The sequence below is a fragment of the Labrus bergylta genome, chromosome 1 (genome assembly GCF_963930695.1).
Source record: "Labrus bergylta chromosome 1, fLabBer1.1, whole genome shotgun sequence".
NCBI lineage: Eukaryota > Metazoa > Chordata > Actinopteri > Labriformes > Labridae > Labrus > Labrus bergylta.
The window spans coordinates 18054083-18080950 of record NC_089195.1 but is presented as its reverse complement, the minus strand read 5'-3'; the positions used below and the strand labels follow the sequence as shown (position 1 = coordinate 18080950).

At 38.6% G+C, this 26868-nt stretch overlaps 1 protein-coding gene across 2 annotated transcripts; it reads right to left on the bottom strand.

Moving 5' to 3' along the window:
* Nucleotides 1-113: 113 nt before the first annotated feature.
* Nucleotides 114-26160, bottom strand: LOC109991308 (synaptogyrin-1). Of its 2 annotated transcripts, none has more exons than XM_020643591.3 (4): nt 25688-26147; nt 7430-7667; nt 5392-5537; nt 114-2543 (listed from the first exon to the last, which is right to left on the bottom strand). In XM_020643591.3, exons 1-4 carry the CDS (start codon nt 25787-25789, stop codon nt 2328-2330), a joined length of 702 nt encoding a protein of 233 aa, XP_020499247.1. In that variant the 5' UTR covers nt 25790-26147; the 3' UTR covers nt 114-2327. The 2 variants fall into 2 exon arrangements, with proteins under 2 accessions (XP_020499247.1, XP_020499255.1); XM_020643599.3 differs by lacking the exon at nt 114-2543 and adding an exon at nt 3049-5148 and having other exon boundaries at nt 25688-26160.
* Between the last annotated feature and the right edge of the window lie 708 nt (nt 26161-26868).

The following is a 26868-nucleotide window of genomic DNA, read 5'->3' as shown; positions in this document are numbered from 1 at the left end:
ACCATATTTACCATTTACACTTCAGAAACACTTTAAATGTAGCCTTTATTATAATAAACAATGAAGGCTACAATTAGAAATGCACAAACAATGCCGCACTCCACTCCTTCATATACTTTTGGGAATTTCTTTATTTTAATTGGTTAAAATCAAACACATCAAAAACATACATTTGTACACAATCTTTTTCTTAAATCTGACCTTACTTTATTTAAACAGATTTCACAAAGGAACGTCACACATTTCTACGACTACACTGTATTACAGTATAAAGTATATATGTGCATATACACTTTGATAATTTGGTCACATTTTTTGTTGCTTTATTTTTTTTTTAAAGTTAGTATTATTATCCCAAAATAAAAACATCTCCGTTACCTGAAAGCAACATACGGAGGCATAGACGACCTCACTGTATATCTTATCACTATAACACCCAACAGAACATAGATCTTCTTTCTTATGTCTTTTCTTTTTTTATACAGAACTAGCATAATGCCCTAAAATAAAGCATAATCTTTTCTCCAAACACTCTAATATACTGAATTATAGATTTACATATATTTATAGAGAGATAGATATACTTTATTCTTCAAGAAAATGGAGCAATGCATGACCATAAATATTCAGGATGTTCATGGTTGCCTCATCTGTAGATTTGTTGAAATACAGTGAAAAGATAAATAACCTGCTGTTCTTTGTGTAGGAAGTTGAGTTCAAAAGACTGTTGACAGGAAACTGACATTTCGGACGTTCTTTAAGTATGAAAAATGCTCGTTTTGTTCAATGTTTTTACATCCTAAAGAACAGAAGCAACACAAAATTTAGTAGGTATTGCTTCTGCTCTTCAGACGATAAAAGAGAAGCTAGGAGCAGTCCTCCTGAAATTCTCTAGATCTTTTCAGGAGGAGCGTATGTGTGAAAACGACTTGTGATTGTGTGCATGTTGTTGGGTTTGTGTTCATTGGATTTCGCTTGGCAGTCAGCACTAAGGCAACAATCGAGGAACCTAAAAGTGGCTTATCCAGGGAAACGAGACAACCTAAATTGTCCCACATCCACGCATCATTCAAATCTAAAGGAGACCCTTCAGCGCGCGCGCACACACACACACACTTGTTAAAGTTGAGGGGTTTAGTTGCCAGATATGCTGCTGTTGCTTGTTTGCTTATGTTGAGATCCTGTATTGCACCTCTGAATAGTTAAGTCAGCAAAAAACTTGTGTTGTCTTTTTAAAATCGATAACTTGTGAATGTCTTGTAATTTGTAGCGTGTGTATGTGTGTTTCAATTAACACTGATCATAGTCATTTTGCTGACAGACAGCAGACGTAAGAAGATGAAGGCAATGCAGTCACGAGCATTGATCAGCTACAGAGTGACCATTTCTGCAACCCCCTTGACCTCTAAATCGTGTTTTTGTTTTACAGCTCAAACCATACAGTGTCTTTTTAAAATCCCACAACCCCCCGTCCATGGATTTCCTGAACCTTTGCAGTTATTTCCCTGCAAACTTGTAGCTTACGGACATATTTTCCTAAACCTAGCTGTTACCTTATCCTCCCACAACTGGAAAAGTTGCCCAACATTTCTGTGATAGAGAAAAAAATCTGCTAATTAAACTGCATAAAGAATGAAAGTCAGATTGCCAACTGAAATGACACAGCCATATCAGCTAACCTTTCCCAAATAGAACAGCTGTTGCAGATTCACAAGAAAAAAGCACTTGCTGAGAATTGACCCGATAAGGTTAAATAAGCACCAACACAATACTGTATCCAAGATAGAAAGTGACCTAAAATATTTACTGCTCTGATGCAGTGTCATTTTGGTTATTCACCTAAACTGAAACAGTTGCACACTATACATTTGCTACACCTTTAAACATTTGTTACTTATGAGAGTTGTGTATCCTTTGAAGTTTTGAACGTCATCTGCACATTTCATGTGCAACTCGGGATATATTTCTGACAGTTTGAGGGTTAAATTTAATGGAGAAGTGTCATATACACCAACACAGTCCTCTTCCAAAAGTTTACAAGAACCCAGAAAACCTGAGAGACCTGCTTTCGAGTCATTGTTTGTTTTCAGTCATGATGAACTCTATAAACAATATTATTTTATTTGAATTGTTGCCAATTATTCTGCCATAATATTATCCCACAAACTTACAAAGTCAGCCTTTATGATGGTTGTGTCTATCAAGACATTTAAATTAATCAGTATGTGTTGGTGCTATAAATAAACCCAGTGATTTAGAAGCTCGTCAAACCTTCACTCAATTTGAAACTATGGGCAACTTCACCCGACACACCCCCCATCAACAAATCAGTAATCCTGACGCTGATAGCCGCTGCTCCCGTCAAAGGCCCCTTCGCTGTTGGGCTGGCCGCCTCCTCCTCCTGGGCTCTCTACGTCGTCCCCGCCAAAGGAGGTGTAAGGGGCTCCGGTTGCATCCTGGCTGGGGTCTGTGTACTCCTGGGAGAAGAGGGCTGAGTCGGCCCCCAGCTTGTACCTCTGGAAGGCCAAGAAGGACTGACCTGCCTTTGGTGTGGAGAGACGGTAGGTAGAAGAGGAAAGAAGGGCAAAGAGGACGAATAGGTGTGGAGAAATGGGTAGATAGTGAAGCAGAAAAAGCAGTAGTGTTAGAGCAGAGGTTTTGGGGGAAGAAAGAGAACAAAGAGGGAGAAGGAAACACTGATTAGTTGGCTTGGAAAGCTTGTGAAGCTTATTAGATACTGTGGGTCAGTCGTTTAAACAGCCAGAGCGAGTTAGTTCTATAGGCAGCGATGCAAAAAGGCTAGTTATTTATTGTTCAGTCCCTAATGAGAAACACCATCTTAATGCCACTCCAGTCCACAGAGGAGCAGGACAAAGCAATTCCACTATGTCTGTGTGCATTATTAAACAGCTGAGGCCCTGCACTGTAAAACACCACAGATCTCGAGTTTGTCGATATTTAGAGCTGTTTCAATACAGCAGTGAAACAAGCAAAGTACACGTAGAAAACAAACACACACAAAGAAAGAAAAACAAAGAAACAGTCGAATTGCTTTCAGCTTTCAGTGCTGGGAAGTTTGACGAGTGGTTTATATAGTGAGTGATTTTTTTTTCTTTCGCACAATCAGATGTTGAAGTCAGCTTGAATCTGGTTTGAAGAAGGAAACTGCCTTGGTTCCATCAAATTCATTATTTGGTTGGCTGAGTGCAATTCAAAAAAGAAAATAAAAACGAATTAATAGCAGTCCCAAATCCATAAAAATAACAATTTACATTCAGGTACCTGAAAATTTCACCTATTTTGTCAATAAGTTTGTGGAACATTAAAGTATCTGTGTAATGAACATTATCTATTAACCTGTCCCTGATTCAAATAAACTAATAAACTTATAACATGCACAATTTCAAGTAATATAATCCCATGAACATGCAATAAAACCGTTTGATATTTCAATTGAAGTGTCTTCAAACTGTCCCACTTAAACTGCAAAGGCAATCTCTAAAGGCTATTAAAATACCAAATCAACTTAATGACATAGCCTAGTTGAAAAGTGGAAACTTATTATGGAAGTGTTTAAGAGAGTTACAGTGAATACTGTGCTACAAAAAAGTAAAAATAAACAGTTTGGGAATTCACTTCTTCAATTTCCAGCTGAGATTTAGATAGGATAATATTGATACCACTTTAATATGAGGCCGGGTAGCTTAGGGTAGCTTAGCATAAAGCCTGAAATAATGGAAACAATTTTGCCTGGCTCTGTATAAAGTTAACAAAATCCACCTGGCAGCACCACTAAAAATCATTTATTAACATGGTACATCACTAAGCTTGTTAAATCCCCCTAGCAACATCTTGTTAATACTTCTGTTTTTGAGATAACTTTTTAAATGTTAGCTTCTTAAGTGCTGGTAGATCGATTTTTTGTGTCTTTACCTCCAGACAGAGCCAAGCTAGCATTTTCAACACGTTTTCTTCATCTTCATGCTAAGTTATGCTAGCTAGCTGCAAGCTTGTGCTTCACATAGCCTACCAACAATACAAGACTACTCTCATCCAAGTTTTGCCAGAAATGGAAAAGTGAATTTCCTGAGTCAGATAGCTTAGCCTGTAAATTAAACAGAGAGAAGGCTTTCAATGTAATTTCATCATTAACAAAAACAAAATTTTGCAACTTTAAACATTGCAGGTGCATTTTTATAGAAAAAGAACTTTTTTCATAGATCTAAGAAATCATGTTTTTAACTAAAACAGTTGTATATAAAAATATCACCTAAATCACTCTAACTAGCAAAAAGACAAAGCACCAACAACTCTGTAAACTTTCACATCAAAGAGATAGATGAGACGTGTGGCAGTCTGATCTGTAAATTGTGTGCACACTTGTTTAAGGGCTCTGGCATTGGTGGTGAAGTTCCTACACCAGCAACAAACTGCCAACCTGCCTGCTTTGAATACAAAGTGAAAGCTGACTTAAAAAAAAAAAAAAGACAAGTCAGTGGATAACACACACTTCTGATTGTTTACACATGAGAATTAAAAACCTAACTATTTGAAGGAATCATTCAGCTAGATTAGTTTTGAATTTATCTTCTGACTCGTTTTCTAACATCCATACTTTTCATTTTTATGAAAAACGCGTTTTTGGTTAACATTTAAAAGAAAAAAGTGGGCAGAGAGCTTTCGTTCCAAAACAGATCAAATGATTTTAAGTGGGCATAAAAGGCCAGAATTGTCAGCGTTTGGTGCTGCACTGGTTGAGTCATGCATTTTGATCGACGATTGAATACACCCACCCGTCCATATTTTATCATTATGATGTGCACAGGTCAGCATTTAATTCAGTTATTCAAATACAAAACGTTAAACAGCTTCTTAACTGACAACCCTGATGGTGCAGCTGCTCTCCTCACTGCTGGATTACAAAACCACTCTCTTCTTCCAGGGCTATCTTATGTTACTGAGCGCCCTTAAACAAGTGCAGCCACAGTAAAGCTACAGGAGTGTGTTCACAGTGTTAAGGCAGCAGGGGGAGTCGACAGAGCAGAGTCAGATAAAAGGTTAATTAGGTTGAGTGGGGAACAGCTTGGTGTACTCCTCTTCAAACGACAAATTCTTTAACTTCTCCATAGAGAAGAGAGTCTGAGCACCCTGTTGGAACAACATCCACACACTTGTGAGTTTACAGGTAGGCCTATGCATACACCAATTAACATGTTTGCAGCATCCAAACACTCACTAAGAAAAAATAAAGAACAAGTTGTCAAGACAAACATGTGCATAAAAGCTTAGAGGCCAGTAAATGAAGAGCCTGCAGTGGATTCATAATGTTAGATGTTCAATCATTTGTCATCTGTGCTAAACTTTGGTCCAATGAGGTGTGGAGGCCCTTACCCAGGTGAAGATGGAGAAGAAAGAGAAGGTGATGGCCGCCCGTGCAGCGTCCCCTCCCTCCCTCAGCGGGTTGTCCTCGTGCTTGGTCACCTGCCACTGGTTTGCCAGGAAACAGAATCCCACAAACCACATGAAGGACCAGAATGCTGGGAAGAGAGACAGGTAAAGATGTTGAGTTAAGTGGAACAAGAATCATGCCGAGATGTACAACCTTGACTTCAGACTAACACTTGATTAAAGAAAAGGACGTTCCTATCAGAATGAGTCTGATACTGATAATATTTGAGGACTTTTTAAGAGAAATTAGATTTTAATGAAGACATGTCTTGAGTCCGTCGCTGAATATGAAGCTTGAGATTGTAGATGGCTAGAATTAAGACTATTATTTGTGTGAGTATAGAAATTGGTTAGGAGAGTCATATCTGGGTTGAATATCTGTCATGGTGTCTGAGTATAGCAAGATGAAGCCACACAAAGTTCTTAGAGGCTTTTGAGCACCAGAAGAGCCCTCTACTCCTTAATATCCCTCTCACACCTCCTCTCTTTTTGTTGTGATGATAACCTGACTGCCACTCTCTGAAATGCTATGTTGACAGAGTGAAAAGAGGGCTCACATTTTCTCTGTGGGTGAGATCTCCTAATCAGCAGGAAAATACCTTCCTCGAAAAAGAGAGTACAAAATGTTCTGTGATCCATAAAACCTAACATAACTTCCCTGCAAGACAAGTACCTCAACCCATACATCCAATACATTTCCATCTGGTAGAACAAAAAAGCTGGTGTAAAAGTGAAGAAAAGTACCAGTTTTGACTAAGTCAATGCTGACAAACAGCATGAATGCTGTGTAAACTTTCGTTCAAAAGTCTAGCAAGATAAAAAAAGCAGCGAAACAATTCAGCCCCTGAAAAGCAAAGTCAGTCATTAAGACGTTTTTTGGGGGGGGAGAAAGGGTTAGGGTTATCCATCCGTAGTGATTTATTTGAGGAACAGAATGCTCCAACTTTCACAGACTTACTTTCAGTCGTAAGTGGGCCTGAACAACTCAGGGCTAATGCACTCCCATTTGCCTTTTATTTTTTTTACAACTGGACAAGCGAATGGAACTGTACTCAGTAGGGAATGCACAGAAACCTCTCAAATGATTTAAGTACTGAATTTATTTATTTGGGTTTATTTTTCAAAGGCAATGTCAAGCTTTATCATGTAGTATTTGTTGGATTGTAATGACTCCAAGCTAAGGCCCCGTTTTAAAAGAACGCATGAAGCAAGATCTTAACCTTACAATGAAATGTTCATAATATGTGATAGTACTTAGGCCACTCATTGACTGACCAGATTTGATGTATGTTCTTATAATTTGGGTACATTTGGTAAACAAATGTATCTGTATCTGTATCTGTAAGTCACGGCAGTAATGGTGTTTTGAGGTACTGAAAGCTAGACAACTTTATGTGTAGGATATGTGTTTTTCTGATTGCATTAAAGTTGTGTATCTCATTCCATTATGGCCGTACACACTGCTGTTCTTACAGGGCTATTCAACTTGAAATGATTTGTCCCAGGTTCCTTTGACTCAGTTCACAAGCACACAGCGTCTTCATGCTGTTGTGTCTCTTCTGAAGAAGTTACATGGAAGGTGAATTCAGCAGAAAATATTGTTCTAAACTTTGGTTGAACACAATTTGCACAGATTTATTTTAAACATTTTTAAACATGTTTAAAATAAAATAGATTTGACCAAAACTGAGATTATCTAATTCCTCTTTTTTCTAAACTGAATACATCTGAAGGCTTCTCTTTTTTAGAGGTACTGGGCAGGTTTTCCAGATGATCATAAAACAAGCCAGTCTGTACCTGGATAGACTCGTTCAGTTATAAAGACAGTATGTAGTGATTATTTATAAGTCTCTTAGAAATAAAGCTCCTACACACACATTTTAAAAAGACAACATAAACAAAAGGCTTAGCCACAGCTATCCATTGGGTTTTATTTTCATTGTCAACAAAGAAGAACCATGCATGTATGTAATGGGTTTACCTGATAACCCGACATCAGCCAGCACCGCCTTCTTACGGTCTTTGACGCTGCTGATCTGGGGGAAGTAGACGTCCAAAGCCAGGAAGGCCAAGCAGCAGAGGAAGGCCATGGAGCCCATAAAGACGCCATAGTTACAGGCGTTCTGGTTGCGGTTGAAGATGCAGTATTCCTCCACTTCATTGGGGCGGTTGATGTAACCCTCATTGGCGATGCAGCCAAAGATCACGATGGAGAAGAGCTGCAAAAGAGAGAAGAGAAGAAAGGATGACATTATTAGAGAGGATATGTGCAGCTGTTTGTGGGTCATGGTCACGTCAGGACCTTTGAATTAACAGGATAGAATTTAAAAACCAGTGAGAAAAATATTCTGTGTGATATTTTGACTTAAACACACTTCAGTATATTGTGCACCTAAAGAACCATGCCGTTTCTGTTAAGACCTTTAACAGTGGTGTGTTCACACTTGTCAGAATACATCAGTGCCTGCTTTTTCTGCTTCAACACACACACACACACACACACACACACACACACACACAGAGAGAAATCTGCACTTTCACCACAGTTACTCCCCAGAAGAACTGGCTGCCATCTCTTGAGGTGGTCTTGGCTTTGTAAACCAGATTACAACCAAGAGGTCAAGAGATGAAGACAGAAGTCATGAAAAGGTAGATTTTGGTTTTCATATTTAAAAAAGTATAGTGTCTGAAAAGCCATTAGCATATTTTGAAATAGTCTGAGTTGGTGTAAAACAAATAGGGCTGCAATTTAAAATTACTTCCAAATCCCCATATTTTGTATCAATAAAATATCAAAAAAGTTTAGACAATGACCCTCAGAAATCCTTAAGATACGATATACATATATGATATGATATAATGTATGGTATCAAATTGTATCGAATCGCATCGTATTGTTTTGTATCGTACCGTAATGTACCTGGTTCCAGGATCTGAGACCAGAACCAGGTCAAGATTTTTCCCATAAAAATAATTGAAACAAATTTAAAAAAAAAAAAAAAAAAAAAAAGCAACCCTGAAAAAGTGAATTTGACTCATTTCACAAATCACCTTTTCACTTCAGCTCTAAGGACCATTGGGAAACAATTGCTTTACAAACAAAGGATTAGTCAGAATGTTAGTCATTGTGATTTCTGTACTTCAAGTCACAAGAAAAATCAACTTCTAATTTCCCTCAAGACAACATTTAGAAAATGAAAACTTCATTAAAAAAACTTACAGTTATGACTATAAACAGAAGTCTTTGGGATTCAGTTATAACATGAATACAAAGTTTTTACATCAACTAGGAATCCATCCTATTCATTTTCTTTTTTACAGTTTGATTTGATTTACTTTAGAGGGAAACATATTGTCCCTGTTTTGTTGAACTTTAAAACCACTAAATCAAGCTGCTCTACATCCCTATGTTTTGTAATAATTCATAAAAGCTCCTTACAGCACAACTGAACATGACCTGCTGCATTCAGATGTTATTTTTAAACTAACCGGATCATATTTGAAAAAGAAAACACTCTGACGTGACGCTCTGAGTCCATAATGTCACAGAAACCCTGCGGGGGAGTTTCATGAATAATCTGCCGTGATTTTATTAAAACTGTTTTTCCCTTTGTGTCTTCTACAAAATACAGAGTTTGATTGCAGAAAAATGAGCTTGTGCAGCTTGTGCTGTTCTGCAAGAGCTGCTGAACACACAATGATATAAATAATACACATTTAGAGTGCACAGTGCTAAGGCTGTAAATGAGGACAAAGCTGATTTGGAAAATAATCAGAAACAAGTACGCAGAGATTGTGTAAAACCTGAGAGAAAATAGGATTTAATCAGGTTTGGTAAGAATCACCAATAACCTCTTTTTATCCTTTTTGATTTCAAATATTACGACACTTATCCGTGACATTTTAATTGATAACATTTTTTTTTCCTTGTCTTGAATTTTCTGTCTTTCACCACAAGGACTGCAGATACAAAGTTGCATAACTCTGGTGCAGTTATCTTAATGGACCATCTCTCCTAAAATAAACTTAGTCAAAGTGAAACTGAATTACCCAATTTATCAACTAACGAATCCTTCTACCTTTATATGTTGTATATGTTGTGCTATGGGATATTCTTTACAAGTTTCTTTAAACCTTTTTTTGAACAGGTGGTGTGTAATATCTTTAACAGTACGATATTGTGTCTTGAACACCAGTACCATAATACCTCTAAATGTCTCACAAGTGATGAGATTGATATTGACTCACTTCTGGTTTGCTTTAACAGAATCTCTGAAGGTATGACTGTATTTGGCTGAAAGTCAGCTTCAAATTGTTTGTAATATAAATGTTCGCTTTCATGCAAGGAGTTGGAAGTGAAGAGGAATAACAGCCAGCAGCCTGTTAGCTTAGCATACCGTAACAACAGAAAATAGTGGTACATCTAGCCTGGCTTCAGTTTTAAAGGTAACAATATGCGCTTTTAAACTTCAGATATAGTTGGTATTATAAAAGGAGATGTATGTATTTGTAATTGATCTTAAAAGGTGCTGGAAGGAACTGTTTGACGGATCCCGACGAACTCAATACTAAAATTGAGCGCAGGGCTGAATCCCAGATCAAAGCATGTTGAAGGCCTCTGAAAATGTGTTTGAATGTTGTGTCAAATGTTTGTATCTTTGTGTTTTGTCTTTAATTTTTAATGTTGCAAATGGAACCACTGTGATGCGAGACAAATTCCAGTTCATGTCTGACAGTAAAGTTTGATCAATCAATCAATCAACTCTGCTGTCTTTGTATGACATTTCTCAATCTGTTGATCCTTATATTCCTATTCTTGCATCTGAAACCTTGTTTTTTTGGGGTTTTTTTTTACCAGGGCTGGGTTTAAGAAAGGACCTCCCAATAGGATATGCATCATGACACATGTGTTACAATATCACACTATTAGGGATACTTTGCATTACTCTACATAATTTACTTAAAAATGTGAAGTTGAGATAGTTTGCTTTATAACTGAGTCAAAACTATTTAATGCATAATCTCTAGTCCAATATATTCGAACATCAAGTTTTCACAACACTAAAATGTTCCTTTTTCTATGTACAACATTTTTCATTTCACTAAGACAGTAAAGTAAAATGTAATAATATTAATACTTGTTTCAATACCACAGCAACGAACAATAAAAATACCTGGGCACCAAAAATTGTGAACTTTCTTGTTTTTAATTAACCTGCATACAGTGCTGGTACTACAGACAAAGTCACTAAACAAATACCAACTCTATCCAGACCTTTTAAAACATTAAGGCAATAAATGATTGCAGCTACTCTCAAGCTTTTATTTCAGCTTTTTTTATCAGTTTAAAAAAAGGAACAAAACTGAGCCAATAACAGGAGCAGGTTACTAAGATACCCTCCAATCACTCTCTCTCCTTTTCTTCTTTCCTCTCCTCTGCTGTCACCGAATCAGAACAGCATCACAGAAGACCACCCAAACACACCACAGCGTAGTGTTCCCCCCCTGCTGTGCAGTCAGTGGAGCAGTCCGCTTTGTACTTCACTTGATAACAGCCGATCAGACAACTGCTTCCAGCAAACCTAAGGAGCAAACCTCCAGGGAGAGGGTTCAGTCTGGATGGGAACGTGTCTGAGTGTGTTTATGTTCGTCTGCAGGCAAAAGTGAATTTTACTGTGCTGACTGATGGATTCTGAATGTTTGTAGCCTGTTTTTTTACACATACAGTCCGGTAAATCTGTTTGCCCTGCCTTAATGCAGACTTCTTCCTGCCAGCCCCCATGTGAAATCTGAAATATTTACAATTGGATGGTGGGTTGGTTGATGATACCTTTCAGTTTTTCTGTATTTTACTCTTTACTGCTCACCTCAGTTCTCTGTATCACACTTTCTACTATTGTGTTGTGATTGCAACAATCTCAGGACCCATCACCTGTTCTCTGATGATGATGTAGCCTATGTGAGCAGGTTCAGACTTCTTCTGATGAGAAATTGATAAGACAGGACAGACATCCCCCTCCACACAGCTGCGTCAGTGTACCAGGGAAGGTGGAGAGGGTGCACTGAAGACAAAAACGCCAGCAGCCAGTTTGCCGTGCTCTAACTGGCTGCTGGGGAAAATGTACTTAGGACATAAGAAAAGATTTTTGGATGCTTTCAATCATTTCAGAATCTTAGAAAATTATTATCGAACTATTATGGAAGACCACTCCTCCTGATCTACATCCCACTTTGTTCAACTTAACCAGGCGTTTCGATTTTTGAGCACGTTCAACAACAATCTCCAACTTTTGTAGAAATGTGTGAAAGAAGCCAATCAAGGAAAACATTGGGAAACTTTGGGACCTGACTGTTATCTAGAAAATGTCAGGAATTTGTGTATTCTGTGTGTGCGTTTGTGTGTGTGTGTGTGTGTGTGTGTGTGTGTGTGTGTGTGTGTGTGTGTGTGATTTAGAGAGTAAAAGTGGGCCTTAAGTTTACCCAGCTGTTGTGTCTGTGTTTACATATTAAATGACAGTGATTCAAAAAAGTGAGAGAACAATAGACTGCACATCCTCTGACAGCTGCCCGACCATGAAGGCCAACAACCAGGTCGGCAGGAAACAGGGATGTCAGTCGTGATGGGGATTACAGCTCACTTTTCCTCTTCAATTCGTCTTTATCTGCTTTCAATTCATCCTGTCCAAGTGAACACTTGTGAAAACACATTTTCACTGCTGACATCGAGCTCTCGACTTCTGAAGCGCCAGCCAAAGCAGAACATAAGCCGGGGGAAATTTACTTGACACAGACTTCATTAGTTCAAGACTCAGTTTTTTGGTTTACAATGTATTCAACCGAGCAAAAGGAAACACCAAAAAAAATAAACAACTTAATCCTGTGGTATAAATCAGCTTTTTCATGTACAGAAAAGTTCTATACATAAGTATTGAGAATTTCCTCACAGTAAAGTCCAAACTACAAGTCAGTGTCCCTCAGGCTTCAGGAAGAACTGTCTATTTAAGGAGGGTGAGAGACTTCAACGTCAACCTTCTGAGGTTGTGCAGAATGTCACATAGCAAATAAAGTACTACCTTATGTGTTCGGTAGGATTGAAACTGAACCTGCTTCTTTTCAAGTCTTCGTGGGCCACACCAGTCTGACTTGGGTCTATGTAGGGAGAGAGCATTAATTAAACATTTCATTTCTGATTGAGTTAAGCCTTTATTGCTTGTATTAATCAGCTATGACTCAGTATATTATGATATAAATGGTAATAAAGGGTATTTTGAGCTTTTAAGATGTAAATAACATCAATAATTCCCTCTTCAAAGACAAAGTGCAGCACTAATAGCTTCTATAGCAAGTGGAGAGGAAACATGAGCTGACATTTAGAGCCTGCATCTTGATGTCTAACTGGAACAGTTTGTTAGCAAGCATGCTCAACCTTTCTGTTTTCTTCGCCCTCCTTCCGTCACCCTTTCTGTCCCTCTGCTCCATCTTCGGCCTCACACACCCCTCCTCCATGAAACAGAGGATATATGGAGGAGGATAGTAACACCTATATCGCCCCTCAATCTACTTGCAGCCTTTTTTCATTAAGGAGAGAGATGATGAAGAGATGGAGGGTTTGCGGAGGGGGAAGAGCGGAGGGAAGCGTTGGGGGCAGAAGGGGTATGGAGGCGGTGTTATTTTTAGACTGCCTGCATCATCGCTGCCTCCCTCCCTCCCTCCCTCCCTCTTGTCTTTTCCCATCTCTCTTCGTTACTGGCCCGGCCTATGCCCACGAGCAGTCTTGAGAAAAATGAGCACGCTCCAACAAAGACGCACTAAAACACGCAGTAAGCATGTAAGCTAAAACACGCAGTAAGCATGTAAGCTAAAACACGCATGCTTTATTCACTGGCTCACATGAATGGCTTACTTCAAGAATCAGGTCAGAAATCACAAAGTCACACACAAACACACACACGCATATAAAACACACATACATACAATCACATGATGTGTATGCTCAGAACGGTCCATAATTAAATGTACAGCACAAGATATATAAAAAGTATTGTACACGCTAACTTGACTTATTCTTTCAGATTTGTAGCTCTGGTCTAAAAACATATAAAAAGTAGTGTGTTACCACATGGCTTGTATATTTTAACAAGCTGAAACTGCTCAATGTATTAAAATAGTGAGGTAAGCATATTATGCATATTTATGGGTCGCTTTGGGAAATATCGTTTTTTTAATAAACTTACTTTTCAAAATCATTCATTATCTATGCCGCTTTTTCCGGTTCAAGTCCCGATGGGCCGGAGCCGATCCCAGCTGTCATTGGGCGAGAGGCGGGTTACATCAGTCAATTACAGGCCTGACATTCAGAGACACACACATTATGGGTAATTGAGATACCCATAATGTGTATACATGTGCATACACATGGGGAGAACATGCAAACTACACACAGGCTCCAGCTGTTTGACAGGGATTTGAACCAGGAACCCTTTCGCTGTGAGGCAACACTGCACCACCATCCAGCCCTAAAATCATAAATTCAATGCAATTGAATTGGTGGACATTTTAGCCGTAAACTGTTTCCAATGATTGGGATTTCTTTCTGGCAGATGAAAACATAAATACAGCACAACTTTCATACAAATAATTTTCTGCATCCATTGCAGAATATTTCATTCTTAGATCTTGGGAGGCTTTAAGCAGACAAATGAAGCTGCTTAGGCTAACACTTGGTGTAGCTGTGGTCTCTGTTTGGCTGCATCTAGTGTAGCTGCTGTCAATTATTGGCTTTAGGAAACAACAAATCTGTCAAAAACATTCTGACTTTAAAGTACACTTAGAATCCCACACTCTTCCTTCAGCGAAAGGCACTCATTCAGCACGTGTTTGTGCTTAAGTCTGAAAATAACAGAGTTCTTCTCTTTTTTTTTTTAAATCAGGCTTTATGATTCTGTCAAAAGCTCTAAAAAAGTGGGCCTCTATGGTGGCCTGGGTTAAGATTTTAATTTATGTAACTCCAGAAAGTGTCATACCTCCAGTTGTGTTTAACTGCATTTCCGAGTGTCTTTGTCAACATAGTGACTATAGAAATTACATTAGCCACAATTAACTGTTTTTTATTGTATGCAGAGGCGAGCATGTCATTTTGTAACAAGGACGGCAAGACCTGCAGGGCCACTACTTTTTCAGCGGGATGACACACTTTGGTTTTTTGAGTCTCGACCGGGAATAAACTCCCCACCAGGGATCATACTTTTTCTACGTGCCCCCATGTTCCACACTTCTTTCTCTATCTACTTTGGTGACACACAAAGGTCCTTACATGAAAAAAAAGGATTTGTTTTGGCATGACCTAGATGGTTCAGTTCAAAAGCAAACGTCTTCTGGGTCACAGTTATATTTGCTGTCACATGGCAAGGAGAAGATTGAATTACTGAGCTTTTTTTCCCCACTGCTAGCAAAAATCGAGGAGGGTTTGAGATAGCTGGAGACGGAGCATGTCCATCACATCAAGAGCATATCACAGGATGTAACGGTCATTTTTCTACCCTGCGTGTCCCACCGATACACAGTATAAACACTCAAGAAACATACATTCTTGCACTCAAAGCTAGGGCTACAACTAATGGTCATTTTCGATAATCTATCAATCGTAGATTATTGTTTCACTTAATAAATGATGAATCGGATAAATATGTTTTTATTTTCATCCCGTTACTCGCTAAAAAAATGTACCCTCACACAAAAAAAGATTGAACAGCATGAACCACATATCATGTTTTTTTTTTTCACTGGATGTGTTTCTTAAATATGGAAAGCTTATGGTACTTAAAGTCCAACCCTTCACACCTTACGTGAGAAGTACTTACAAGACTGACATTAATTCTGATTCGTCTTTCTGAACTATTAAAGCAAACTAGGTGATGGCTACACCAGGTGTGGCAAAGCGATTAACAGCACATTGCCAAAACAGCCTTTGTTTGCATTTTAAACAAAAAAGGAATCATGAAGAATGAAGTCTTGGTTCAAGGTTTGAGCTAAAGCACAATAGGATGAGATATTTTTTGGCAGAAAACACTACCTACAATGTACAGAACAGGATTGTCAAAGAGATCAGATGACAGCACAGGAGTCGCCTTGATCAATACAAACAAAGTAGTAGCAAACAGTAGCTTTAAAGTTGGCCCTAGTGAATAAGGCTATGTTAAACTGGAACAAACGTTGACTGATCATTGATGCCATTTATGAGATACACTGAAAAAAAACAAAAGAAAATTCCGAACAGTAACTATGAAAGAAGAATGACTTTAGGCTACATATTTCAGAGTGGATTGTATATTTGAAGGAATAAGGGCATTGTACACACAGCTGGTGTTTTTTGCGCTGGCAGCAACTATTTTATAGAAAACCAATGCAGTTCAGCATCTTCAGCAACCTACAGTAACCAATCCTCCAGCACTCAGCATCCTAAACACAAACAGGCCCACAGCATCAGCTGGTTTCATCACTACCCTCACAACGAGTTAAAACACTCCAAAAAATAAGTCCAACTTTTAGAAAACATCATCAGTGTCACTTATAACTTACCGACTAATCAATATCAACAAAGGCCGTGACTTACATCAACTTTATCAACAATGCTGTAGGAGAAACTCATCGACTGCTTACACGTTTTACCTTTCGCACTCAGACTCGTTTGATCACAGTTACAACATCCAGGTCTAGACCTGCCGTTCATCTTCCTTTCCATTTTTTGTATGTTTTCCTTTGTAAATTGTTCTTTAATAAAAGATGTAGAGCAATTTAATACAGACTTAACGGTCTCTATGAGGGAAGCAGGAGTGCAGAAGGACAACTTTTGTATCCTAGCAACTACTAGTGGACACAGGCCTTAATGTCTGTCAACTGTCAACTACTGCGTTGACCATTTACCTTTGTAGTGACTCTAAAAATGTGAAAAAAAAGTTGTTTGTATTATTTAATTAGGCTATATCTATTTTTTTAGGTAACTGTACAATATGAAACATAAATGTTGCATTTTATTGCAATGTACCAAAGTTAGCTTCAAGTTAATTTTCCTCCACAGTAACTTTGTTTTGTTGAGGTTGAAGGTTGTATTTCGTGTGCTGAATGACTGTCATGTCTACTTTTCTTTATTTTTTTTTGGTTGACCCAGTGAAGAATAGTTGTTACTGCCACAATAACAAATTGGGGTTAAAGTGATTAAATCTATAATATGCACTTAAGCTAACTAATAAAGACACAGAAAAATGTCAAGCAATATGAGCGTATTAAACATGTGAACCCACTGCACCTAAACAGTCTTTAGTCACTTGAGGAGCCATGAAAAAAGTGTGGAGCATGTGATATGGTTTCATATATGCGTCTCTTTCACGCCCTCCCCCACTCTTTTCAGCTGTGCTACTATTGGACTACGACTTCTTAGTCTCTGTGTGTGTGTGTGTGTGTGTGTGTGTGTGTGTGTGTGTGTGTGTGTCTGAGCAGAGAGGTTCACTGACTCCTGTGATCCGTCGACAGATCACAAGGCTTCTGGTAATGCTGAAGGCAAGCCCTGTGAAGGACACCACGTGGGTTTCTGATCTTGTGACTATCAGAGGTTCACTTACAAAATTCACATTAAGGATGCCAAAGTGTGTGTGTGTGCGTGCGTGCGTGTGTGTGTATGTGTGTGTCTACTTTATTTTAAACTGTGTGCACGCGTAAAATGCTTCCAACAGAACCTCCCCATCTGTTTTAACTTTAATTGTTCGGCATCAACCTTTGTATTTGCTTAAATTCTAAATAAACTACAATCTGGCTTCTGGGTAATCGCTACATGTTACACACTCACTTTGCAGACAGATATCTCAACTACTGTGTAAGCCTAAATCATAGCCAGTCCAGTCTGGCTGGTTGTGAATGATTTAAAGCTGCTGTTGTGCTGGATGAAAGGCTTTTTGGATCCATTGTAAGGACTGGACAAATGAGCCGGGCCTTTGGTCACCCTCACACACTCACACAGTGTACCTCGAACAAAATCCTGTTTTAGACACAGCCACACAGCCCCACACACACACACACACAGCCTGAGCATGGCCTTGCACTTTTTTCCAGGTCTTTCTAACTGCCACCTTCAACATAGCGAGATGACAAAAAGATGAAATAACAAGTAAGAATATACAGACACGATGCATTAGTCATTTGATCTGCAGAGTGACCCCCAAAAGTATAAAGCATGACAACATTTTTGTACCACAATATTGCCATAATGTTTTAAAGATGTTAACTTGTCTAAAATATGAACAAAAATTAAATAAATCATCACGATCAAGACTGTGATCGGCGGATCGATGGAAAACGTATCAACGTGGGGAAAATGAAATGTACTGCGGTTAAGCCCTGTGCAGCGTCTCAGTGAAAAGAAGGCAGAGTTTAAGCAGTGCGTGGAGCTGCCATGAACACTCGCTGAGAAACGAACCGATGTGTGGCAAAAATCCGTGATCTGATCTGAACTGCAAGACTTATGAACCCTTGCACCGTAGAGTACAGTGGCTCCTACAGCACACATTATGTAGAAAGGAGTAGACTAAGTATAGGAGCCATGATGTGATGATCCATGGAGTGAATTTTACGAATAATCAGATTTCTTTCTGGAGTGTTGACATGTGTTGATTGTGGGAAAATAGGACAATTGTGTGATCCGACAAAAAGATGAAACACATCAAGCTGATGAAGAGTCAGTACTTCATACATCACAGCATCGGTTTGAAGTTCTTGTTTTTTTAGTGATGTGGAAATCTGAGTTTAAGATGAAAAGAAAACAAGACTGGAAAATTACACAAGTTAATACAATGGGTCAAAAAAGTTGTGAAAAAAGGTGTTTCAACAATTGTAGGGAAAACAAATGTGCTAATGTTGCTCAAGAGCGCTAACTTTCATCATCCAACATCAGTTCATCAGTCAAATGCCTCTTTGCATAGCTCTGGGTCCACTGTCCTTACTATTGTCACATGGATTTTGAAATGTGAAATATGCTCCTGCTATACACGGCGCAGTGATTTACGTTCAAAATAGCAACATCTTTGTCCGGCGAAGTAAATGGTTACAAACACATGAAAAAAAAAAAGCAGATCAACAGTTGATGTGGGGGCCCGATTATGAGAGAGGAAAGTTGAAGGGTAGACAAATATTTTGGCCTGAGCGAGCAAGTTAGGAGTGAAATTGCTAAACATGTCCTCCTCTCACTTTTTTTTTTTTTAACAACTTCTAACTTTTCACGTTGTCCTACGTTAACAAATAAAAAAGCAACATGGTATCCTGCAATGGAAAGGGATTAGAGCCTCGTGAACAAGACAGACTTTGAGAAGTAAAATCTAAATTCTCAGGACTCTTTGTCACCTCTGGCCCGGGTCCATTCTGACCACTAATCTACACTAATCTAAGTTAAACCAGTCCACAGCTCCACTTGATTGGTCTGCTTTGTTTATTAAAGGTAACTCAAATCACTTAAACACTCTATGAACTACTGCATATACAAAACAGAAATATTACCAATGAAAAACAACACTAAATGAAGAACAGTCTGCTTTGTCTTCAACACTACGGCAATCTGATCTGTATAGAAAGGTAGCAACTAGGGTTTCAACTAACGATAATGTTGTATTGGTTTAGTCAGACAAAGTTTAAGTATTGTGAAAACTTCTCACCACAATTTCCCAGACATCGTGATATCTTCGGTTTTGTCCGACAAAAAGTCAGACACTCAAAGGCTGCTTATTTTTTTATCATTAATGACAAAAAAAAGTCAAATCTTTAAATTAACAAAGCTGCAGGGACCAAATGTTTGAGACATTTCTGCATAAAAAGAACTGAAAAGATAAATTGATCTGAAATGTGCAATATTTCTTTCAATTTCTCTATCTCAATGGATCAATTCATCGACTGATTGTTACAGCTTTAGTTGGGGAAATTTGTGCTTCACTGGTTTGAGTTTTTCAACCGCTGCCAACTGCAGAAATCTATACCAGTAAATGTTTGGTTAAACTTGTAAAAGATCTATATGACGGAAAATATTGACGTTAATCGCATTCACAAGTCAACAGTGCTGGAGGATATTTTACACTATGAGGGTGTGTCTGTGTGTGTGTGTGTGTGTGTGTGTGTGTGTGCGCGTGTGTGGGCTTATTGTCTGCTGCAGTGTGCTGGCCTAGACTGGGCATACCTGATTGCTGCTGTCACCATGGCAGCAGCTGCTCACGTTGTGCGTCTGTGTTTGTGTTTGTGTGTGTGTGTGTGTGTGTGTGTGTGTCATAGAGAGAGCGAGAAAGAGAGAAAGGGAGAAGGGGAGAGGGAGAGTGATAAAGGGAGGAGACCTTGTCAAAGTACAATTCAAGGAGAGTCACTGCAGCATCCAGGGGAGACAGAGAGACATGTTCACAAGTCCAGGACTCCCAACACTAAAATACACACATCCACACTCTGTTCTACCCACTCACTCATTCAATCACACTCTTCTCTCCTCAACATGCCTCTCTTTTTGAAGATTGATATGACCTTCCCTTTAAAATTACAGGAGCAATTAGGTTGTATTATTTGTAAGGAAACTCAGTTTCCTAATCCTGTAGAGCGGAAATCAGGTTAGAGTGAAACCACAGTCAGAAGTGGTGGTCATCTGGTTTCTTCTTTACTCTAATCATCACTGTAGACTGTCTGTTAGTCAATGTAAAACCTCCTCAACAATTGAACCCTACTATACTCTGCCTGATCACTTCCTCTTTTCTCACAGTGAAAAAGAAAAGTTCATTGTTTTGAACATGAACATGTTTGTTCATGTTTGTCAAAGGAACATTAACATCATATTAAACTCAGATGTAATCTGTCCCTAATCTATATAACACTAACGCACTGTAACTTTCACGTTGTGCTCTCTGTATGGAAAGCAAGTTTCAAAAGACTGTCAAAAGATTTTCTTATGAACTTAATACCCATTTTTGGTTGAACTCTTATTTGATGTTGGTTATGTATGATATGGTCATAGTTAAAAGATATTTTCACATACACTCAGAATGTAGCTGAATCTGATATTTACAGAATATATATGAGATCACATTTGCATAAAACATGGCAAGTGATGGTGGAATGCAGATAGTTGGTACATTTATTTTAATTGTGAATTAATGGCTGTTTTGTTGTGTTTGGTTAATGTCATATGCTGGAAATGGTCATCTAAAAAGCACAGCTTTATGTATGTGGTGTGTGAACACTGCTTTTTTTTTTTTTACAGCCACCAGAGTATAAACAACAGGTCCCTAAGCCATATAATCAACATGAGTGGACACAGCATTAGCTGTGGGAAAGTGTATTTATTAACCACGACGACGTTTTGAATTCAAATCTGTGGTGATTGGCTAGTTGTTGTTGTAGCGGCTGAACTAACCTGTGACAAGAGGGCTCTCAGGATCGCTTCTGCACTGTTTAGAAGAGACGTCCCTGGAACATTGAAAGTGAGTTTATTGTATCCTTCAATATTTTAATGCATCACAGACGCATGATGCGCACCTTGCAAAGTCACTGTGTACGTTCATGTTTCTTTTTCCTTAAGACAATGTTTTTAGAATTATATATGAGAAAACAAATGAATGTGTCTTTGAGCTTGACTTTAAGTTAAGCATCAAGGACTGAAACCTGACATATTTTAACCAGAGCAGGGCAAACAGATGAAGAATAGAGAAGCAAAACAAACGTAATACTGTTTTTAACTGTAGTTAAGCAGAAGGGAAACTAGAAGAGCTTTAATCACATTTTTTTTGTTTTAATATACGCATGAAAATGTTGACCGACTGAGATTCACCATGATATCATTTACTACTTGAAGGCCTCAGTCACACTGACCAGCCAAATGCCCAAATGTATTACAGTAACAATCTTATTAGTTAGCTGCGACTCTAGTGTCATTTGTAAATATTTAATTCAAATCTACAGATTTCATCAGAGCGGCCAATGTCTAAAATACAATTCTACAACATAACTGCTGCATGCACATTAAAACAATCCTACAATGCAAACATGAATTCCAACATGCAGGCAATAACAAACGGTTAGTGTTTGTGTGTGAGTGTGTTTCTGTTTTACATGGACCTGACAGAATGTGTGCTGCACTGCAAAGTGTGTGTGTGTGCGTGCGTGCGTGCGTGCGTGTGTGTGTGCGTGTGTACATTTGAAAGAAGGAGAAAGTGAGTGAGTAATAGAGTTTGTAAATAAAAGTTCAGTTTAAGACTGACAGGAAATGTTGCTGTTAAACCAGAGGGTTTGTAAAGAAACAGAAACACAGCCAGCCTTTAGTGATTTTGAAGATGCAGGGGAAATGCTGTGATTTTGATGGTTTATAAGGTCATACCGTGATGACAAAAGCATTTGGATTGCTCAGTGTGTTGAAGTGTTTCTGGTTTTCCATGACTGCATGTATCTCAATCCAATAAGCATCTCAAACCTAAACTTTGATGAGTCCAAAAGGAGTTCTTTCCTGCATCATTTTTAGGAGTATGTTCTTGCGCTTATCATCACATCACAATCAGCCCTATCTTTTCCTCTTTTTTTTTTTCTTTTTTTTTTTTTTTACTTTGTTGAGAGTTAAGCATATGCAAGTTCACCCAGTGGCCAACAGAAATTTCGCTTGGGGACTTCCAAAAGCAAAGATGCCTCTTCTGTGAAATAGAGCACAAAGGAGACCCAAAACCAAATTTAGCCGCAAAAAAAATTAGTTGTTCGATTTTTAAAGTTGCCCCTGTGATGAACTCGAATCCTTGAAAAGCAGCGGAAACTTAAGAACGGCCTCAAAGCAAGAAGGCTCAAAACTTCAAAAGTAGCACTCTTGTAAATACAGATCAAAAGTAGAACCCAAGGCAAAAAAAAAGATTACTTTTTTTTATAGAATATAATATAAGTAAGATATTCTCCCTCCGACTGAGACTCTGCTCATCTCCTCCGTGCATCATCAGAAACACATGTGACTCATTCCCTGAGGCTGAAGGACACACACAGATACACACTCAGACATGTAGTATCACCTCCACAGACAGGCCTCGAAAGTCACAAGAGATGTGAGGTAAATAAAGAGAACCCTCAATCACCATTATCAAACTGTCCTCTCTCTGTTTCAAACTATAGACACGCTGATCTAACCATTTCCACCTGTATCCCCCTCTAGCACACACACACACACACACACACACACACACACACACACACACACACACACACACACACACACACACACACACACAGACACACACACACACACTCACACACACAGAGGCCCATATTCGACGTCGCTCATCACCAAATGTTGAAAATGCTGAGTGTGTTTCCTCCCCCACAATCCACAGCAGACTGAGTTTTAGCACCATCACACCAAACATCACAACTCAGGCTGTGGCTGTTACTATGGAGACACATTGTTGCTGCAGTGACACCGAGGGGGTGTGGCTTCTCGTGGGGGATCTGTAGAGTCCCTCCATACCACAGGTTTATCATTTTCACGCAGAGTGAAGCTTTTTGTACTGTATTTTCTAAAAGCATATATTATATTATATTATATTAAGGAAACAGTGGAATTCTCCATTGATGAAAAACATAATGTTAATAAAATAAAATTGACTTATCATATTTATCTATGAATTTAAAACAACAACAATAATAATAATAAATTAATTAATTAATAATTAATAAGCTGTTAAAAATATTTTTTTTCATGATTGATATGGTTTAATTCCCATAAAGCACACAACAAATCTACATGATTTAAGTGTTTAAATGCCTTCACTCAGACTAAAAAAAAAAAGATTCTAAAACAACTTATTCTTATATAAGAAACTCAACCTGATGACGTGAATCAATGAAGTGGTTCACGGTTCATTGAATCGCCACACATGACTGGCTTCACAAGTCATTAAGAGTTAAATGGTTAACACTCTCTTGACCTATTTCCACACTTAATTGTACAGTTTAGATGTGAATGTCACCGTGGCGATAAGTGTACTATCAGTCACACTTGTAGCTTTAGTCACGAGTGACAGAAATAAGATCATAGTATTAATACTATGCATAATTGCTGGAATACTCATAATCCTTTTTCTTAGTTACATTAAGTTCAACTATACTTCTTCATTTTCTTCTGTTCCAAACATCTAAAAGTACTTTTTGTAGAAACTGCCACTGAAACAAAAAGTGTGTATCTGTACACTAGGACAGAGGTCCCCAAACTTTTTCAGCCCGCAACCCCCCCCAAAAAACAGTGCTTAAGTCTTGGGACTGTTTGTCCCTAGAGCTGGTTAAAAAGTTTACCATGGTGCAAAGCTGGTCACACTGATAGGACCATCATTTCATTTCAACATAAATCTCACCTAATCCCAATGGTTTTATTTAAAAAAAATGAATATGAATATATTTTCACTATGATGGGTGAAGGCAATTTTAAATCATTTTACATTTTTGAGTTTTTGGAAGGCATCTCAGGACCCCACTCTCAGTGTCAACCCCACTTTGGACACCACTCTTGAAGGAAACACAAGTCAGCTCAAGCCCATTTACTGGAAGGTAAAACCTGTGTTTCCATGAATCCACCTGTGCCTTTATTCTCTCAGTATGCCTGAAGAAGCCCTTGCCGTTATTCAAGGATATTCAGACACAGACCTTTAAATAAAAAATAATCTCATCTGTGTGACTTTCGGCTGGAAAGCGAGGACAACTGGAATGTTAGAAACATACATTTTCTGAGGTATTCTATGAAATCTCTTTTTTGATATGTCCTGCTGTGTTTGTTAACAATGTGTCATGTGACTATTGCTTCTGTCACATGACGTCTTAATTGTATTTAAACAACTGGTTTTTTTTGTGTCCCGACGTAGACAAATAAAGGATTTTTATACTGCATCAGTGCCTCTGACTCTCAGTTTGGACTGGACATTACGAACTTTGTTTGTTATCAGGACAGTCAACTCTCTATTAGCTACTGTGATGTTAGATGTTTCATTTAGCAGGGATGTAGGATTGCAAAGGCTGAAAAAAACTTCACTTAATGAAGAACAAGCTAACTTAAATAGTAGGCCAAATGTAGATTCCTTATGCAGAAGTGTGAACAAGGTAATGAAACTGTTTTATCAGGACCAGGGGGTAAAAAAAAAAAACTGTGCTTAATGATTAAAATTTTTGATCCAAGCTAAAAAGAAATCACACACAAGCACTTTTTCAGACCATATTAAATAAAATAAAAATAAATATGAAAAAAATAAATAAATATATTAAAATAAATTCAAAAAATAACTTAATTCCTTCAAGTCTTCAGCTAGTTTTGATGTAGGCTTGAGACCTTTACAAGTTAGTGGACAAAAGGAGTAGGCCTACTTCTTCACCAATTTACACGAGGAGAAAGAAATAAGAAATGAATGTGGCCTTATTCTGTCTTTTGTGGGAGGTTAGTATTAATATTTAATGGGACTGTATTTCCTATGATTTATTCTGGTGACAAATGAAGATCACAACAGAAGGCTAAATAACTGAGTCATGGCTTCAGTGAACATATCATAGTAAATTGTATTCTTATTCTGCACCGGGATCACCATACTCCAATAACATTATCGAGGAAGTTTTGGAGACTTAAATGACTATTGTCTCCATCACCCCACCGAGCCACAAGCATTTGTTGCTATTTGATGAATGATCTTTGTCATGGGGGAGGATGGTCAGTTGTTATAAGATTTTTTTTTTGAAGAAGAAGTCCTTGGAGTGGAGCCTGTGTGTTATGTGCTTATTAGAAGGCTTTAGCTGCTAACTAATATAGGCCTATTATTGGCAAAGAGGGCAGTTAATGGTACAATCACTGAAAAGGGACTTCTGGGCCTAAAAAAAAACTCCAAAGTGATTGTTATAAACACAGAGGGGATATCAAGGACTGCTAACACACTGCACTGTGCTAGCAGTCCTCTAGTGAATATGAATAAGCTATAATACAATAGAGACGGAGTTGTCTATTGACATGTCCTGCTCTAACCTGTCTTGGCCCTTTGGCGATAAACAGATCAAAATAATGTAGCCTATTTCAAACCCACATTTGGTATTTGCATGTAGGCCTATAGCCTATTAGGTCGTATTAACAGCGTTATTAGTAATTAGTCTATGCAGCGTCTCTATAGCTGAAGTAAGCAAAACTTATTGTGTTTTTGTCGCCTATTAAACTAAATCGGTCACTTACCCAAGACACAATGCGGAGAATGGTCTGAGGTTGCTGGAAGAAGGTGACAGGGTCGAAGGCTCCTCCGGCTTTCCCTGCTCCGTATGCCTGCATCCCCTCCATGGTCCTCCTTCCTCTCTGGTGCTCCCCTCCTCCTCCTCCGCTGCTGATTCAAAGGCACAGGGTGTGTGGAGCACCGGGCAACCGCTCGGAAAATCCCCGATGCTGCTCCTGCTACTACTACGCAAGGATGGATCTCCGTCCTTCCGTTCAGCTCTTTGGTAAAAAAAAAAGGCTCCTCTATTTTCGCTTGTTTTTTTGTTATGGTTTGTTTTTCCGAATTTAACCTCTTTACGTCCTCTTTCGATATGCGGGCAGTCTATGCAACTGTTTTGATGATGCTCTCTCTCTCTCTCTCTCTCTCTCTCTCTCTCTCAGCGCAGGAGCAGCCGGTGGCGAACTCGTGAACGCGCCTCCGTTGTCACGCCTCGCACCCCTCTCGCACCGAGCGCTCCTCATGATCAGGAGCAGCTCTCGTAAAAACACAACACACAGAGAGAGAGAGAGAGAGAGAGAGAGAGAGAGCGAGAGCATGCATGTGTGAGGTGGGAACGCGCATTTGTTCGGCTTGCCACAAGGAGTCACGCGCTTTCCTATTTGTCTTGAGAGGGATTTTTTCCTCAACTAATAATAATAATAAAAAAGGCCTACTGGAGAAGAAGGCGAGGGAAAAAAAGCTGATAAAAGCAGAACGTGATATTCGTTAAAACTAAGTTACATAACTCAGATAGCTCAGTGTACTAAGGCAAATTGTGATCTGATATTGTGACCTTATAAGGGCTCAAAACTTTGACTCTTGTTAAAAAAAAAAAAAAAAAACGCTGTAAGAATTTGATTTAAATATTGTGAAATCGATAGGCCTACAATAATGGCCAAACATTGCAAAACTACAAGTCTCTCTATTGAAATAGTTGATTAGTGGTGCAGAAGGGGTCAAGAAAGCCCGCCCTCTGGTGGTTTTAAATGGCTTTGCTTTCCAGCAGAACATCACCTTTTTTCTTTTAGCCTACGTAGCCCTACTACTCACTAATTTCCCAGGGAAATTAAAAATATGGCAGACACAATTTCTACACTGCCAAATTTGGCATCCACCTTTAGATTTCCTCTACAGTTCAGAGTAAAACATTGTTTCTCATATTAAT

Coding starts and splice junctions, on each gene's coding strand:
- LOC109991308 (XM_020643591.3), bottom strand. CDS start 25,789: ATGGAGGGGATGCAGGCATACGGAGCAGGGAAAGCCGGAGGAGCCTTC. Junction 7,668..25,687: donor TTCTCCGCATTGTGTCTTGG/GTAAGTGACCGA, acceptor TCTCTTTTGCAG/CTCTTCTCCATCGTGATCTT. Junction 5,538..7,429: donor GGCTGATGTCGGGTTATCAG/GTAAACCCATTA, acceptor CTCTCTTCCCAG/CATTCTGGTCCTTCATGTGG.